The 16,831-nt window shown below is 41.1% G+C and overlaps 1 protein-coding gene across 2 annotated transcripts in view; it reads left to right on the plus strand.

The window, feature by feature from the left end:
- Positions 1-16,831, plus strand: part of atp8b2 (ATPase phospholipid transporting 8B2) — a 29,889-nt gene that overhangs the window by 4,422 nt on the left and 8,636 nt on the right. Inside the window, exons 1-22 of one of the 2 annotated variants that reach the window (XM_067601478.1) lie at positions 1,184-1,597; positions 5,156-5,214; positions 5,365-5,478; positions 6,940-7,038; positions 7,217-7,278; positions 7,380-7,452; positions 7,869-7,939; positions 8,046-8,125; positions 8,682-8,840; positions 8,933-9,021; positions 9,237-9,433; positions 9,916-10,036; positions 10,500-10,587; positions 10,695-10,729; positions 10,844-11,003; positions 11,110-11,298; positions 12,392-12,507; positions 12,663-12,827; positions 13,254-13,365; positions 14,277-14,382; positions 15,676-15,916; positions 16,113-16,296. In XM_067601478.1, the coding sequence (XP_067457579.1) occupies positions 1,489-1,597; positions 5,156-5,214; positions 5,365-5,478; positions 6,940-7,038; positions 7,217-7,278; positions 7,380-7,452; positions 7,869-7,939; positions 8,046-8,125; positions 8,682-8,840; positions 8,933-9,021; positions 9,237-9,433; positions 9,916-10,036; positions 10,500-10,587; positions 10,695-10,729; positions 10,844-11,003; positions 11,110-11,298; positions 12,392-12,507; positions 12,663-12,827; positions 13,254-13,365; positions 14,277-14,382; positions 15,676-15,916; positions 16,113-16,296 (2,629 nt within the window). In that variant the 5' untranslated portion in view covers positions 1,184-1,488. Of the gene's footprint in view, positions 1-1,183; positions 1,598-5,155; positions 5,215-5,364; positions 5,479-6,939; positions 7,039-7,216; positions 7,279-7,379; positions 7,453-7,868; positions 7,940-8,045; positions 8,126-8,681; positions 8,841-8,932; positions 9,022-9,236; positions 9,434-9,915; positions 10,037-10,499; positions 10,588-10,694; positions 10,730-10,843; positions 11,004-11,109; positions 11,299-12,391; positions 12,508-12,662; positions 12,828-13,253; positions 13,366-14,276; positions 14,383-15,675; positions 15,917-16,112; positions 16,297-16,831 lie in introns of those variants that run through there. The other variant, XM_067601477.1, reaches the window with a different exon arrangement.

Consider the following 16,831-nt stretch of genomic DNA (forward strand, 5'->3'; position numbering starts at 1 on the left):
CCTTATTAATGTATATAGTTGTTATACTGTACATGTAAATGCAAAGGGGGCCACAGTGGAGAGGTGCCCATGCAGGGTTGTACTTCAGAGCCTCAGAGATCTTAGTAGTAAGCACTGCAGGACATTAAGGGGGCCCATAAATTCTATTTTGGCATGTCAATAAATATAAAGTTTGATTGTAAAGTTGGTTTCTTATTACTCATCCTGGTGAAGACTTGCAGTCTACGCTGAGTGTGTGGGTCTGATGCACAGCATGCAGCAGTAGAGAGTATTGATTTTTGTTGGGGTTTTTTGCAAGGGCAAGAAATCCTACTCATGATAATGCATGTCATCCAATCTCACGTCTTTCCTCCCTCTCACATCTGTTCTGTTTAAATGAACTAAATACAAGAATGCCAGTCACTTTCATTATTCGAATTGAGCTGTCGACACCTGGATTCATGTAGCTCTTAGACAGCTATATGTGCTAATATTCATTGGACAATTATTTATTCTGGAGAAATACTTAACATGATGAATGTTTAAACCATTACATGTTCCAGAAGTGGCGGAGAAGCAATTTACTGCAGGTACTTAACCTGCAGCAGCACATCTTTATTTAGTGTATTTCATGTGCGTGTCGTAAATAAGCTTCATGTAGCCTACAATATCAGGACAATGCATAAGTGAAGCGTGCGTCCGGTCATTTTTAATGTGTCGGCACGAGGCTTGCAACGCAGCACGTGCTCAGACACCTGCCAGGCCCTGCGTGCACTGCAGTGTACCATCTCCATTTAAAACGCACAGGAAACTGGACCGTTGCACGAGCCACTTTGGCTCCAAACGCCACAGCCGAGATCCAATCACCGCGTACCGTTTAGAGCCAACATGGCGCCCAGTTTCCAGATCCCAGCGACTCGCTCAGCTGTGGAATCCCTGCAGAGGCGGTTGCCATGGTAACCGCATAGTCTATGTGGTTACGTAATGCTTAAAGCAGGCAGTGTTTATGTTGTGGGTGATGCAGACTTTGCACATGGTGATGCGACTGATCCATTTGTCGTTAATAATTGATAAAACACCACTGACAACCTTAAAGATACGTATAACTTTGCCAGCTAATTACTAATATTTAGCTATAATAAATGGGCTATAAATCTTTGAGATTTATAGCTGGAGAATGTGCCAAATAAGCGACTGATAAACTGTAAATTTTGTGACTGCCCTCAGAAAAATTACCTCAGTGTTTCTGCTGCAGGAAAAGGAGAGAAAACAGAAGATAGCACAGATGGAGCAAGTGCGTGTGTGTTTTGGGGGGTGAGAGAGGGAGTCACACAGAGGCAGGGATGGGACGGTGCGCGGTTAATCCAACTTGACTGAAGTTGAGACCGGAGCTTCAGCCCCGTCCTTGCGGAGATGTGGCGGTCATTTGTCGTTGAAACGGCGCACATCTAAAATAAATTTTTAAAAAAAGAAAAGAAAATTGAGACGGTGACCTTTAGAAAAGTCAAGATGACCGTACCGAAAGACATCCCGGAAAAATGGTTTCCAGTCGTTCTTTCCCTGCAAAGAAAGAAACAGAAAGGACTCAATGGATCTAAATCGAAAAAGAGGAGGACAGGTACGAGTTTCTGTGACAATTAAAGCTGTGGTTGGACGGATCATTTGACAAAGAGCTTTTCATTGTCGCAGAGTCTTTACTGTTGTTCTTTTTCAGCGTCGTCAGGAGGTTGTTGACTGTAGCATCAAATAAACATTCTTCATCCTCATCTCAACTGAGTCCAAGTTTCATTCCTGTCCCTTCATAACACTCACTCCATTTCATTCTTAAGTATGTGTTAATGTGCACAGCTCATCATATTTTATGTCAGCATATTTTATGTCAGCACATTTTGCTTTTTGTAATGTTCCACTTAATGTCTACTGGTCATACAAATCACTAAGCGATCCTATCTGTTCACTGCCATTATCTGACATCAATTTCCAAGCAATCTAATGATATGGAAAGTACAATAATGCTCATTCTTCATAATTCACTGTGCACTTTTTCACTGTCAACCAGTGTTTTGGCTCAATCTCAACTTTGCTTTTACCTGTTTTCAGTCCTACATCCCTGTAAACAGGAGAAGTCTAATGTGTCTCAAAGTCATTGCTCAGTTTTAGCGGTTTCCTGACTATTAATCTGTGTAAACAAAACTGAGTTTATCTGAGTTTTCTGCATGCGTAAATACGTTGATGTCCTTGTCTCTGCTGCCTGAGACACTGATCAATCTTCCAGGCGCCAGCTTCCGCTGTCACTGCACTGCCTCGTCTGTATCCTTATTCCTTAGCTTAACTATCACAAATCACACTGAATGTGCACCTTCATTTGACCTCCAGCATATCAGTCTGTCACTGTGTCACTCGCATCGCTTTCCAACAAATTAGATCACTGTGTGCGTGTGCGTGTGTATGCGTGTGCGTGACTGCAGATGATTAGATTTTCATCTAATTAAATCAGCCACAGTGAGCAATGATCACCTCTCCACAGAGTCTTATCCTTACTTAGCTTTAGTCATGGCAAGGACAATAACATTTCCCCATAGCGCAGATTAGCGCAGTGTGCTCTTTGGTCATTACTGTTATGACTTCAGCCGATGTTTTCTGTGTTATGAGAGTGTGTGTCCCTCATGGAGACATAAGGAGATTCAGAGCTGTGGCACGTGCCCTCACATGTCCAGCCATTGGGGGGGAGGGGGGTGTTAAAGAGACAGGGATGAAAGAAAAGGACTTGTTTTGGACTGCAGTTAGTCACTCTGTGTAAGATAGTATGATATTAAGTATTTTAGTTAGAATCAATATTAATGTACTCCTTTATGTCCCAGTTGTTTATAGAAACCTTATGCTTATGCTCACTGCAAATCCAGTAATTTCTCAGTAATGGAGCTTTATAGATTTATACAGACTTGCTGTGCAGCATCTTGTCTACATCAGGGCTTCTAATGCCCTTGAAGCTGTCAGAGACATTAAACACTTAATGGGCAGTTTGCTAAAGATGCTCATGCATTCAGGTTGGGTTGGTCAGGAAGCCTGTGCCTCTGTGCTTACCTGGCACAAGCATCTTGTCCTCTTCGTGGAGGGCTAATGCAGCCTTGGCACTGCCTGTCAGACAGAGCTCTCTGGTGAACACTTGCCCCAGAAAGCAACATAACGACCTTCAGGTAGATTGGAGAAGGGCCAAAAGGAAAAAAGGAAAAAAGAGAGGGCGAGGATTTGAAGAGTTTCAACAGAATAGGTTTTGGAGTATCTGTGTCTACAGGATCATACCAATCTTAAGATATTGTCACACTAACCAGAGTTTAGAAAAGACAACGTCATGTGGTGCAAATACGCTCAAAGTCTAGCAGTTGTAACATGTCGACCTAACTTTAGATGCACAGTAGCTCTAATATAGGGGAGTCGACTGTCATGCGAAACCAAATTATATTTAACTTCTTGTTCTGAATCTAATAATGACAAGACATCTTAACCAGTAAAACAAGAATATCTTAAATGGTTTTAGAAACCAAAGAGGCCTATTTTTATTGTTTGTAATACATATTTAAAATTATTACCGTTAGTTGGTCAATATGATTATTTATACTGTGAGACAATATAAATTTGACAACTGTCAGATATTTTGCCATAGTGTTTAGGTGAAATCTATCCCTACAATATTTCTTGGTGCATGTCACTGTAGGCAATATAACACATCAATGAGCAGCACTGTTTCATGCCAGTATTGAAGTTTTATATGATTTTTGCATCAATACAATGAAGCACTGTGATTTGTCTGGTATTTCCTGATTTTGCCTGCCTGGCTATTTTATACATAAACGACTTCTCAATTGACTTTAACATTATATCTTAATATTGTCATATAAGATTGAAAACTCTCAAACACTGTGATTGAGGGTTTTATCCATATCATCCACTCCTGTTGTTACAGCTGTTTGGACTCTAAAATGCAAAACAAATGGAGAGAATCATTTATATTTTCTAACCCGACTAAATCCACTTTGACAAAAGCCCAGCTGGTCTGTAGCCGACCGAAGCTCATCTGTCGCACCAAATGTGTCTTATAACGTGACAACAAAGAGGAGCTGTTATGGGTTCTCTTTAAGTGTCCTGTTTGTTTGGTGAAACTGAACACAGCAGAGAGACGAAGAAATGAAAGGTAAGACAGGGCCTCTCAGTGCTGCAGAAACACAGGAAACCGCATTGTCTTTGTTTATGTGTGTGCACATAATTATGGGGCAATGGCATCTGTTGTGTGATGTCCCTTCCTGTGGCACCTTGCAGCCATCAGTCAAAAGTGTGTCAAAGACTTTGTGGTTTTAGAACTACAGTACCTCTGTGCATAACATGTTTTGGCCCTGAATTTTTATATCTGTGCATATGCGTGCATGCGAATCGTGTACAGCTCTGTGCAAAACAGGCCAGTCATTTCATTTAAAAAGCTTTCTCATCAATATTAGAGGACGCTGGCCTGGTAGAGGAGGAGGGGAACTCCCAAACTACTTTGCATCAGCATGAACAGAAACCTAAAAACAGCAAGAGGATAAAGAACACGGTCAGGGGGAGAGTGGTACAAGAGCTCAAGCACAAGAAGAAGAAATTATCTTATTTCCTATAGATTAAAATCTGTTCAAAAGTGTACTGAGTGTTTATCTGTGACTAGCTGTAATGAGGCCCAGCGACTCAAACAGACATACACACACTCATCAGTAGTTAGGTGTCGTGTATCTGGCCCAGATTGCACATCCGGTCATTAAGAGACAGAAGTTGCAGCTAATTACAGATCAGAGGTAATTGGTCTGCTTGTTAGAACCAGTGTGTGTGAGGGAAAAAGAATGATTGTGTCTGCCCCTCTGTCTCCTCTGATACTATTCAGTCAACCTCCAGCTTTATTGAATTATAAATAAACTCACAAACAGTAGACCATCCTTCTGGTGTCTGTCTCCTTTACTTTCTCTCCAGGACTTCAGAGGATGTTACTGATAATGACATTTTTTAGGATTTATATCTGATTTATTTCAGATTTATATCAGATATGTCCTTTAATGCATTTTGACACACACACAGATGCAGAGATTGTAGTGCTCTCTGTGTGTTTTATGTTTTGATATAATCTTTCATGACTCATTTTGTGTTTTTGCAGAGGAGGAGAGAAGGGTCAGAGCCAACGACAGAGAGTACAACGAGAAGTTTCAGTATGCAGTAAGAGAGCTTTCTGTTTTCTCCTGTACATGTTCCAAAATGTAGAGCTGTCTTTAAAGATAAGAAAACAGTTAAATGTTTGAAACAATTCACTTGAAATAAAGTCAAGATTTATATTGGCTTTCTATTTTTACCCTCCTCCTAATCCAGAGTAACTGCATCATGACATCCAAGTACAACATCATCACCTTTCTGCCCGTCAACCTGTTTGAGCAGTTCCAGGAAGTGGCCAACACCTACTTCCTTTTCCTGCTCATACTACAGGTGAGGAAAGGGAAAAGGGAGAGAGAAAGAAAGAGTCCAAGCATGTTTAACCTGTTAAGCGACACTGTCCAACCCGTAGGACACTTAAGCCTTAGTGGTATTTTCAGGATTACTTATACTCATTCTGACTTTTTGGTTGTAAAATTTATCTTTTAAATGAGACCAGGGTTATGACTGTAACCAAAAGGGTTGAAGAACAGTAACCTTCTTATTTTGGGTACATTGTTTTCAGGCTTAGGGTGCCTGGTAAGAGGTTAATTATTATGTGTTGGGTGAGTAAGTTTACAACTTTAAGGGACAAAGATGCATCAGTAATTGATGGTTAGTGTAAGACATGCAAACTGAGCTCTAATTGCTGATAATAAACCTCTTGGGAGGTATTAAAAGGGAAGGTTGAATATTTAAGGTGAAGGAAATAGGAAACCCATTAAAAATCCAAATAATCTCAAAAAATAAGTAAAATCTCTGAGGGTGTGTGATTAGAGAGAATTAGTGAGCTTATTGTAACTTCACAGCTTTCTGCAGGGACCTCAAAGCACAACCAGCGACATTGCTGACATTTTAAGCCTTATGAAACCCTTTTCAAAGCTCAATGGGAAAACACAAAGTTATACGGTAGTCAAGCTAAAAACAAGGCTTTCTTTCTTATGCTTGAAGGAAGGGATCCACCTCAGTGACAGTATTGTTAAGAGAAGAGTTTGACATTTTGGGAGATACTCTTTCTTTGGAGGATTCGCTGCCTCTCCTATGTCTGTACAGTAAACATGAAACTACTGCCTGCGACCAGTTAGTTTAGCTTAGCATAAAGACAAGGTGAAACTTCGGGGACTTGTAAATAGTACAGCACACAATCTCCCTAAAAACGGAAAATTGTCTCTTTTATACTTTGATTTTTCTACAGTTAAAGCAAACAAAATATAATTTGTTAGTTAATGAGCTTTAGAGGTGCTGGTAAGTGGCTTTTGTTAGCTTAGGACTGAGCTAGGCTAATTGCTTCCCCCTATTTCCTGTCTTTGTGCTAAGCTAAGCTAACTGGCTGCTGGCCCCTGTTACATATTTACAATATAGACATGTGAGTGGTATCAATCTTCTCATATAACTCTTGACAAGAAGGCAAATAACCATATTTGAAATATTTGAAATGTTGAGCGACTACTTTAAAAGAAGCACCCCAACAAACCTCATGCTTTTCATCAAGCATGTTTGAGTATTGAATTTTGAGTGTGCAACAAAATAGTATGTGAATTCACTGCTGTTCACCTGCAGACTTGAAACCTTCTTACCAGCACGTGAATACATAGTATGATGCAGTTAGCAGGATCCCTGAGGTGCACTCAGGTTCACAGGGATCTATGAGGTCTGCTGTGTGGCCTGGGTCAGATGGAGCTGTATCACATACTGCCTTTGCTTCCCCATTCAGAGTAATCTGGAGCTCAACTCTCTCTCTCTGTGTTTGTCTAGTTGATACCTCAGATCTCCTCTCTCTCCTGGTTCACTACCATCGTGCCTTTAGCTCTGGTCCTGAGCATCACTGCAGTAAAGGATGCCACAGACGACTATGTGAGCACTTATTTTACGCATCACACAAGCTTGCACGTGGATAACATTACAGTGAAATACAGTACAAGGACTCCTGATTACTTTAAATGTAGCCTCACAAACAAGCGGCCTCTGTTAAATATGGTGAGCCTGAATCAGCTCCCTCGCAAGAGCTCACGTTGATCTTTGTCTCCTGTAGTTTCGTCACAAGAGCGACAACCAAGTGAACAACCGTCAGTCTCAGGTTCTCATCCGTGGCTCGTAAGTTTGCTAGCACTGTTGAGGTGTCTTAAACAATATCAACAATATCTTTTCATCTCATACTCTTATCTTCACTTTTTCTCTTTGTTTTGCTATCTCAGGCTTCAGAATGAAAAGTGGATGAACGTTCGAGTGGGTGATATCATTAAACTGGAAAACAACCAGTTTGTGGCAGTAAGTGTGTCTAACATTGATTTGCTACATCGGTACACAAACACACACATGCACACACACACACACACACACACACACACACACACACACACACACTGTCTTTATAGCAGTGCATTAATTTTGTGGTTTAAAGGATAAGACTGGCATTATTGTGTTATGTGTTTCTACAGTCAACATGAAGACCAAAATCATGAATCTATTAGTTTGTCTCTAAATACTCTAAAGCTATGATGTTAAGTGGATTTCAGTATAAGTGCGTCATTAGAAGACAATAACAACTGCAGATAGTTACTAAGTTGTGTAGATGCTAATCATTTTCATCAGTGATGCAAACTATCTGTATCTTTCTAATTCTGTTTCTGTGCCGTCAGTGCTGTGCAGTGGATGCTAACCCCAGCTATTGTATCTATTTCCAGGCTGACCTGCTCCTGTTGTCCAGCAGTGAACCTCACGGGCTCTGTTACATTGAGACAGCCGAGCTGGACGGGTCAGAAAACACACCACACCTTATCGTCGACCTACAGTACCTCACAATCCTGCAAAAGAAACAGGAAACTACAGTACATCTAAATCACTGTTGTATTATCTTGCAGAGAGACCAATATGAAGGTGCGTCAGTCTGTCTCGGTGACATGTGAACTTGGAGACCCAAACAACTTGGCTTCATTTGATGGTGAGATTTGAGAACCAGCTAAGCTCTCAGTTTAGTTTCTCATTCTGTACGTCTTCCTTTCTCAGTAATCTAAAGGTCAACAGCCCTCAGTCTGTGTCTGAGTGTTAAACACAAACACTATCCACTTTCACACCCTTGCGCATTAACAAAGAAAATACACACGCAGTTTCTGCCCTCTCCCGTCAGCACTGAACTACAGCTTTTCATCAACCGCCCACCAGCGTACACAACCAAAGAGTTTTGTGTCAGCAGAGCACGCCCACACACACACACACACACACACACACACACACACACTCCTCACCTGCTCAGGAAAATGCATCACTGCAGCAAATGAACCCACACTTTGCCACAGATCAACTTACACAAGGTGTGTGTTTCAGCCTGGATGTGTGACAACGGCATGATGTCCCAGGGATGATTAAACCAACACTATATCATACTGCTAGGAAATATATCTAGTACTGTAATTGAATTTGGTGGACATCTATGATGTAGCATCTAATTTAGATTTGTGTGTGTTTGTGCACCTTTTGCTTGTCTCCTGTGTGTGAAGGTGAGGTAGTGTGTGAGCCCCCCAACAACAAGCTGGATCGTTTCACCGGGACTCTGTACTGGAGAGACAAGAAATACACCCTGACCAACCAGAACATGCTGTTACGAGGATGTGTCCTCCGCAACACTGAGGCCTGTTACGGCCTGGTCATCTTTGCCGGTAGGTGTGTCTGTGTGTGTATTTGTGTGTGTAATGTATGTCTGTGTGTGACACACATAGCAGGTCCAACTTTCTCCTGTTTTCTGTTCCAGGCCCAGATACCAAGCTAATGCAAAACAGCGGTCGCACCAAGTTTAAACGTACGAGCATCGATCGTCTGATGAACACTCTGGTCCTCTGGGTAGGACACCCCAAACCTCTCACTTTCATGGCTCATAACTATTTCAGGATGTGATCGCAGTTGCTTGAATCTAGTTTCATATCTTCTCTGATAATGTGTTCAATCCTGATTTGGGCTCAACTAGCCAGAGATCCAAATGTAAGATATCTGATTGTACTTTTCAGGTTCCTACTCTTGCTTACATGTACTTTAATGTTTACCCATCTGTGCATCAGATCTTTGGCTTCTTGGTATGTATGGGTGTGATCCTGGCTGTGGGTAATGCAGTGTGGGAGCGAGAGGTGGGCTCCCTGTTTCAGAGCTACCTGCCTTGGGACCCTCCTGTAGACAATTTCCTGTTCTCAGCCTTCCTCTCCTTCTGGTCCTACGTCATCATTCTCAACACCGTGGTGCCTATCTCGCTATATGTCAGGTGAGGAGACGTCGATGACAAAGACACATACTGTATTAAAAAAAACTGTGATGAAAGACAAATATGAAAAACCCAAAAACTGAACAGATGCTGTATTAATACTCAGGATATACTGATATTGCAGTTGGCAGTTGTTTACACCAACTGTTACATTATTTACTCCAGGTATTAGGCATATTCTAGGCATTCCCCCCCACTGTTGTCTCCAGACATCTAAGAGGCCTCATAATTCATATAGTGCAATTTCTTGGTTAAATCTTGTCATATAATCATTTTAATGCTACATATAAAGCGGGCCTAAAATGTGTACATTCCTGCCTGTTTTAGATATTTTCATTTAAGCTCTGTTAACCTACACTGTACAGTACAACTCAACAACTACTCGCTTGTCATGGCGGGGTGTTAGAGCCGTTCTGCTTGAAACTGGCACTAAGTTAGGTGACTTTTACTCTACTGTTTGTTTGTAACTGTTTGCATATCAGCGTGGAGGTGATCAGGCTGGGCCACAGCTACTTCATTAACTGGGACCAGCAGATGTTCTGCTCACAGTGTAACACAGCAGCTGAGGCCAGGACCACCACTCTGAATGAGGAACTGGGTCAGGTGGGCATCCACACTTGTACAGCAAACACAGTGTGTGATATTTCATGCATGCTTATGGATTATCTATTCCACCCACCTATCCATCCTACAAAAATTTAGTTTTAGCTTGTGTTGCATTCTGATGCTTTTGAGGCTTAGTTCCTGATGCTTTTTTAGATATATGATCATTTCAATAGTCTGTTACTGCCTGTAATACAGACAATCAGTCTTAAATGATTTGAAAGATGTATTTGCATACATTTTTAAATAGATTTTGCAGTAACAATATAATGGAACCACATGTTTCATGCTGCACAAATTGGTGCCTCCAGATTAAAAATAAATCTAGATTTGGAGAGCAAGAAGCTTCACAAATTGGTCCTAAGAATATCTCACCATCTTGAGCTGTACTTAGTAGAAGCAGTCGAACATGTATGCACTCCACCCTAAACCCATTTTACCCAATTTTAATTGTTTCCCTTAGGTTGAATACATCTTCAGTGACAAAACTGGAACTCTCACTCAGAACATCATGAGCTTCAATAAGTGCTCTATCAACGGACAGACTTACGGTAAGTCTACACACAGACACACACACTTGTGCTGAATCAACACGTGCACACATACATATAACACAAACATATAACACTTACACATCTGGTGTTTGTGTTACTGTTAGGTGAAGTGACAGACCTGTTGGTACCTCAGCAAAAGGTAAGTAGCCAAAACAATCTAAACACTAAAACACACATTCATACACTTACACATGTATCTACTACTACTTTATGACATGTTATCAGAGTGTCCAGCTCTCCATTTATCTTCCAGAGACTGGACTTTACTCCCTTCAACCCCCTGGCGGACCCGGACTTCTGTTTCTATGACGACACCCTGCTGGAATCAGTGAAAGTGGGAGACTTGCACACTCACGAGTTTTTCCGCCTGCTCTCCCTCTGTCACACTGTCATGAGTGAGGAGAAGAGTGAGGGTGAGAAAGATCTGGGAGGCTGAAAGGAAGCAGACATTCAAACTAACACACCATCTGTCAATTTTTTATAAGCCATAATTTATTCATTTTTCATCTGTCTGTTCAGGAGAGCTGGTTTACAAGGCCCAGTCTCCAGATGAGGGCGCTCTAGTGACAGCAGCTCGGAACTTCGGCTTTGTGTTTCGCTCACGAACGCCTGGGACGATCACCACCACAGAGATGGGACGAACAGTCACCTACACTCTGCTTGCTATACTGGACTTCAACAACATACGGAAGAGGATGTCTGTTATAGGTGTTTAACACTCCTTAATCTGAAAACAAAAAAAAATCTGGAAATGTATCATTTTTCTTTTTTTTTTACATAATATTTTTGTTGTTTTTTTCCCCAAATATGAACAGAAAAATAGTAAAACATGACAGCATCAATATAAAACCTCCATTGTATATAGCACTAAGTACAAAATTAGTTGCTTTAATGAGTGTTTTAATTTTAATTATTCGAATTTATACATTACGTGGGAAAATCTGATTAAAATTAAAACAACAATCCAGGCAAACGTCAGTTTTTAAAATACTATCTGCAGCATAACCACTGAATAGTTTAAACATTTGCTGTTTATTTACTTGGAGGGAATCTGGTGAAAAATCAAATCAAAATAAACTCATTTGCATTTTCTTTTTTTTTTCATGTTTACTGTAATTACAGTGATCAGCACCTCCATGCAGCTGGAAAAAGCAGCAATTTTGGGTGGATGTGGACATAAAACACAACTGAAAATTAGCTTAAAATGATCTGGTACATTTAACAACTTCAGGTATTTTTTGATGAAAATCAAAACACACAGAGTCAATGAGTGTGTGTGTGTATACTCCTGAAAATTCCCCACTGCACACACACAGAGGAAGCAAATGTTTGTCCTGTGCTTGGACTCTTCATTCAGAGTCTGAGAGACTATAAACAGAAAAGACACTTACTGTGGATGTAAAACACCAGTGGGCCATTGCAGCGGACTGTGCCTTTTCTGTTTAAATCACAGATTCGTATTTAAATCATAACCAACACTCCTACATGCTGGCAGGAGAAGGGCTATTAGTCATGTTTACATTTTATCCGTCAGTGAGAGTTCACTGTGTTCCTGTGAATTGTCCATGTGTAAACTGCTGGAAAACTGCCTAAAAATCACAGGTCATAAATCACTTTCGCCTAATCAACAACTTTAGTCTAGCAACAGAGCAGTGAGACCACATTCATACATCAGTGCCAAACGATATTCAGACAGCCTTTGTGACACACTGGAGGAATAACATTATTGGAAGGTGATGGAGGAGTAGTATGGATTCCTTGGAGTATCTTATCTTAATTACACTCTATCATTCAATTTCAGTGCGTAACCCAGAGGGCAGGATCCGGCTGTACTGTAAAGGAGCTGACACTGTGTTGTTGGAAAGACTCCACCCCTGCAACCAGGAACTGATGAATATCACCTCAGACCACCTCAATGTGAGTAAACACAAGAGTGGTCAACTCTCATATGGGTTTGGATGTGGATGGAGCTGCACTGCCATCTAGTGTCTTCTCATTTTAATGTGCATCCTGCATGTTCGTGTCAGAATGTTTGTGTTTATCTATTAATGTTTGTATATTTCTGGCTCTAGGAGTATGGAGCAGATGGGCTGCGGACCCTGGCTCTGGCCTACAGGGACCTGTCAGAGGACGAGTGGGAGGCGTGGTCCGAGAGCCACCGCTGCGCTGACAAGGCCACCGACTGCAGAGAGGACCGTCTAGCAGCCGCTTATGAGCAGATAGAACAAGACATGATGGTTAGTGACTTGGTCAGGGAGTATGCATGCATGCGTGTGTGTGTGTGTGTGTGTGAGTGAGTGTGTGGTTTGTATCTAGTGGATAGTCTCACTTTCTTTTTTTGTTTCTCATGCAATGTATGCACAGTGCCTTCCCCAAACATATGACATAAAAAGGGAACTTAGCTTTAGCTGAAGATGTTTCTCAGACACTAATTGGTGAGGGGAAATTCCTCTCTGTTATATATAACATTGTCAGGTCATCACATTGCAGCACGTTATCTACTTGATCGTTGATTTAATGAGAGAGAATGGTATTAACTTGTTTTTTTACTATATTACTCAAATCATTTCAAGTCATAACATAGACATTTCTTTTATTCCCCCTTCAACTTTCCTGTAGTGTATAATACTGGAATTTGTGACTGTGTCTGCCTGTGTGTTTAGCTGCTGGGTGCCACAGCTATAGAGGACAAGCTGCAGGAAGGCGTACCAGAGACCATCGCTGTCCTCTCCCTGGCTAACATCAAGATCTGGGTTCTCACTGGAGACAAACAGGGTGAGGCACACACCTTCATACCCACTTGCAGGACTTCTTTTGCACCCTGTTGTTCAAAAGGCACCATACTCTGCAAAATACCCAAGAGCCACGTCTTTGTGCGGAGGTGTTTGCTGAGAATATCCTCTTGTAGAGATGGTGGAAGCACACTGAAGGGTTCGTCATCTCCCAGACCCCATGACGCAACCTTAAATGTCTTGTTTTATCCCGGTCAACAGTGCAAAACCCAAAGATATTCAGTTTACTGTCATTGAGGACTTTAGAAAACAGAAAATATTCACATCTAAGAGCTGGAAGCAGAGAATTTTTGAGTTTTTTCTTTAAATTTAACAGATTATCAAAATAGTTGGCGATTAATTTTCTGTCAATAGACTAATCAATTAAAGCTCTACACTACTATCAAGCATTCATATGTAAGTAGCGCTGCACCACCATTGCACTCCACCACTGTTGTTTGCTCTGTGATCAAATCTACTGCAACCACATCAGGAAGCCACCCAAAAGTAGCAATCTCAAGATAGTGTTCCCTTGAACACACTGACCAGGAGTTGATCATTAACGAGGCCGGGTCTGCACTGCAGCTGCAATCATGTAAACATACAAGAGCATGTAAACCAGTGCAAAAAGCATTCAGGCAGTCTAAGATGGTGAACAGTGAATGAAGCCAAAACCTCAATGCTTTTCAGTGTGTTGCTAGCCTTTACGGAGGTTTCGCTTGCAATTTGTTTTAAACTTGTGCTGTCAGTCACTTTATAAGACAAAGTAAGATCTTTAAAAATGCTTTTGATCCATCTGAGCTTCTGTACTGGCACCAGGCCTCTTTATCATTCAGCTCCAGTATGTTAAGCTGGTATGTAGCAGTTAACTCACACTCTGGTAACATACTATCCTCCTCCCTCTCTCACACACAGAGACGGCTGTCAATATAGGTTACTCCTGTAAGATGCTGACAGATGATATGACTGAGGTGTTCATCATCAGTGGACACACTGTCCAGAGTGTACGGCAGGAACTCAGGTCAGTCTGTCTGGATGGACGGCTGGATGTCCATCTCTGCTTTACTGTGTCTGTCTTCACTGTTGGAGGAACACTGTGATCTAAAATGACAAAAGGCAGGTGTTGGCCAGAGAGAAACTAAGAAGTATATGCATGATTGGGCTGAGTAGGTGTGGGACCACAGTGGTTCATGTATGAGAATCACTGAAGAATGTGTGACCCCTGCTTCAACTCAGCCACTCTCAGTACTTTTTAAAATTTGTACCCCACATGCCTCACTGCAAAAAGTCTCAATTTTACAAAGTTAATACGTCTATTATTGAGTACTTAAATCATATTTTTCTTTTCAAAAGTGAGCATATCAGCCATCTCTGGTGGAAAATTAAAGAATTTTGTAGAAATAGTGACATTGTCATAATGGATGATTGTGTCTTGTTTTGAATTGTTATTTTTTTAAATTCTGAAACAAGAGAAGTGAAGTGAAAAAAGCGAAAACAGAATTGTCTTTGTTTCTCTTAAATTAAAAAAAACTTTTTTGGACACCATAATGGACATAATGAATTATTAAATATTAAAGTAAACTGAAATTTCCAAATGATGTTTGTTGATATTCTGGTTACTTCTACTATGTTGCCTGCTGTATGAGCACAGACTGTATTTTTCTTATACATGGATTTTACAAGTGATGTTGACTACATACTACTGTTCCCACAACTAGTGTGAAATGCATTTAGCTGTGTTAACAGTACAACAAAAGTTGGGAAATTCCCCTGCAACAGGATGGACCTGAGAACATACAGCACAGCATACTAATACAATCTTAATGATTGAAATATTTAAAATGCACAAAATACCATAAATACAGAAGACAGTACCCTAAAAAAACTGTACCTTAAAGTGCCAAACATGGCCCAAAAATATTAAAATATGCTAAATACAGAGCAAAAACCTGACGCCATATTGTGGCACCATCTGACGCACAAATGATCATACAAAGAGTTGCTGATTCAGGTGCTTCTGAACACTTGATACAGAGATGAAGGCCACGGGCTGAAACATCAGCAATCACAACAACAATAACGCCAGGGTATGGGCACAGCTAACCTCAGTTTAGCATTAGCATGCTCTTTTTCCATTTTGCCACTTCTTTATTTTTATCAGTTCTTTGACTTGTTTGCTCAGCTGTCTGTTTTCCCTCTTGGTGATGCCTCTTTCATCTCTCTTTTTTCTCCTTCATATGTGTTGTGTTTTGGTGTTGTCATTGTGGCACAGACAAGCCCTGCTGATGTGGAGTATGTTTTTCCTCCTCTTCAGGAGGGCGAGAGAAAGGATGATCGAGCTGTCACGAAGCAGAGATGGAGTGAAGGAGCAGGGGATGGAGAGATGGGTGGAGACCTGTTTCATGGGTAACGGCTTCAGTGACAGACAAAATGGAAATGGTACAGGAGGAGGAGCAAGGCACTGCAGCTGTTTCCCTCCCCCTCAACCACCACCCTCTAACCTCATGGAAAATATCTCTGGAGAGTTTGCCCTTGTAATCAACGGTCACAGTCTGGTATGAATAGCACGCCTCCACAGTCACATATTACACATACAGAGCCAACTGCCAGGAGATAATAATCTTCCAGTGTTATTTACATCAATAAACCATGATCTTCTTCCTAAACTATTTTTCCTCCAAAGCTGCAACTATCACTCTTTACCCTTCACCTCACACTAACCTCACATCTCTCTCTCCTGTTCTCCAAAAGGCCCATGCACTAGAAGCAGACATGGAGATGGAGTTTGTGTCAACGGCGTGCGCATGCAAAGCAGTGATCTGCTGCAGAGTCACCCCGCTGCAAAAAGCTCAGGTGGTGGAGCTCATCAAGAAACACAAGAAGGCCGTCACGTTGGCCATAGGAGACGGCGCTAACGACGTTAGCATGATCAAGAGTGAGTTGTGCGGACGATGGATGAGAAGAGAGGGGGAAGTGTAACTAGACGAGACAGAGAGGAAAGTAAAAGAGAGAAGTTGGATTTAGCTACATGGGTGCAAATGTCTACCTTTGGGCAATGGAAATTCTCAGCAGAAGTGTAGTAGTAGAAGATGTTTATCTACATTGTGTTACTAGTAATGACACAGGTTGTGTGGAAACATATGTTGCAGTGTGTGTGATGTCTTCATCGAGTTAGGGACTGCTTTCTTGGTGTCTTCTGTTCGGTGTGTGTTAAACCTTTTAAACTCTACTGACTTGCAGATGGACGCATTACTCCAAACTTGTGCTGTGAATCCAAGTTTTGTTAAAATCCACTAAAATTTATGTTTAACTTTAAGTGAGATCCCAAATTTTCCACAGATGCCAAATAAAACAGACTGAAGTTTGTAAATGTGTATATTCATCATTTATATGTAGTACATTAAATTGTTTATAAGACATTATAATATTGTTTTAAGCGGCTATAATGACAATTTCAAGCTCTACTTACA

Source organism: Thunnus thynnus, chromosome 10 (genome assembly GCF_963924715.1).
Source record: "Thunnus thynnus chromosome 10, fThuThy2.1, whole genome shotgun sequence".
NCBI classification, from domain to species: domain Eukaryota; kingdom Metazoa; phylum Chordata; class Actinopteri; order Scombriformes; family Scombridae; genus Thunnus; species Thunnus thynnus.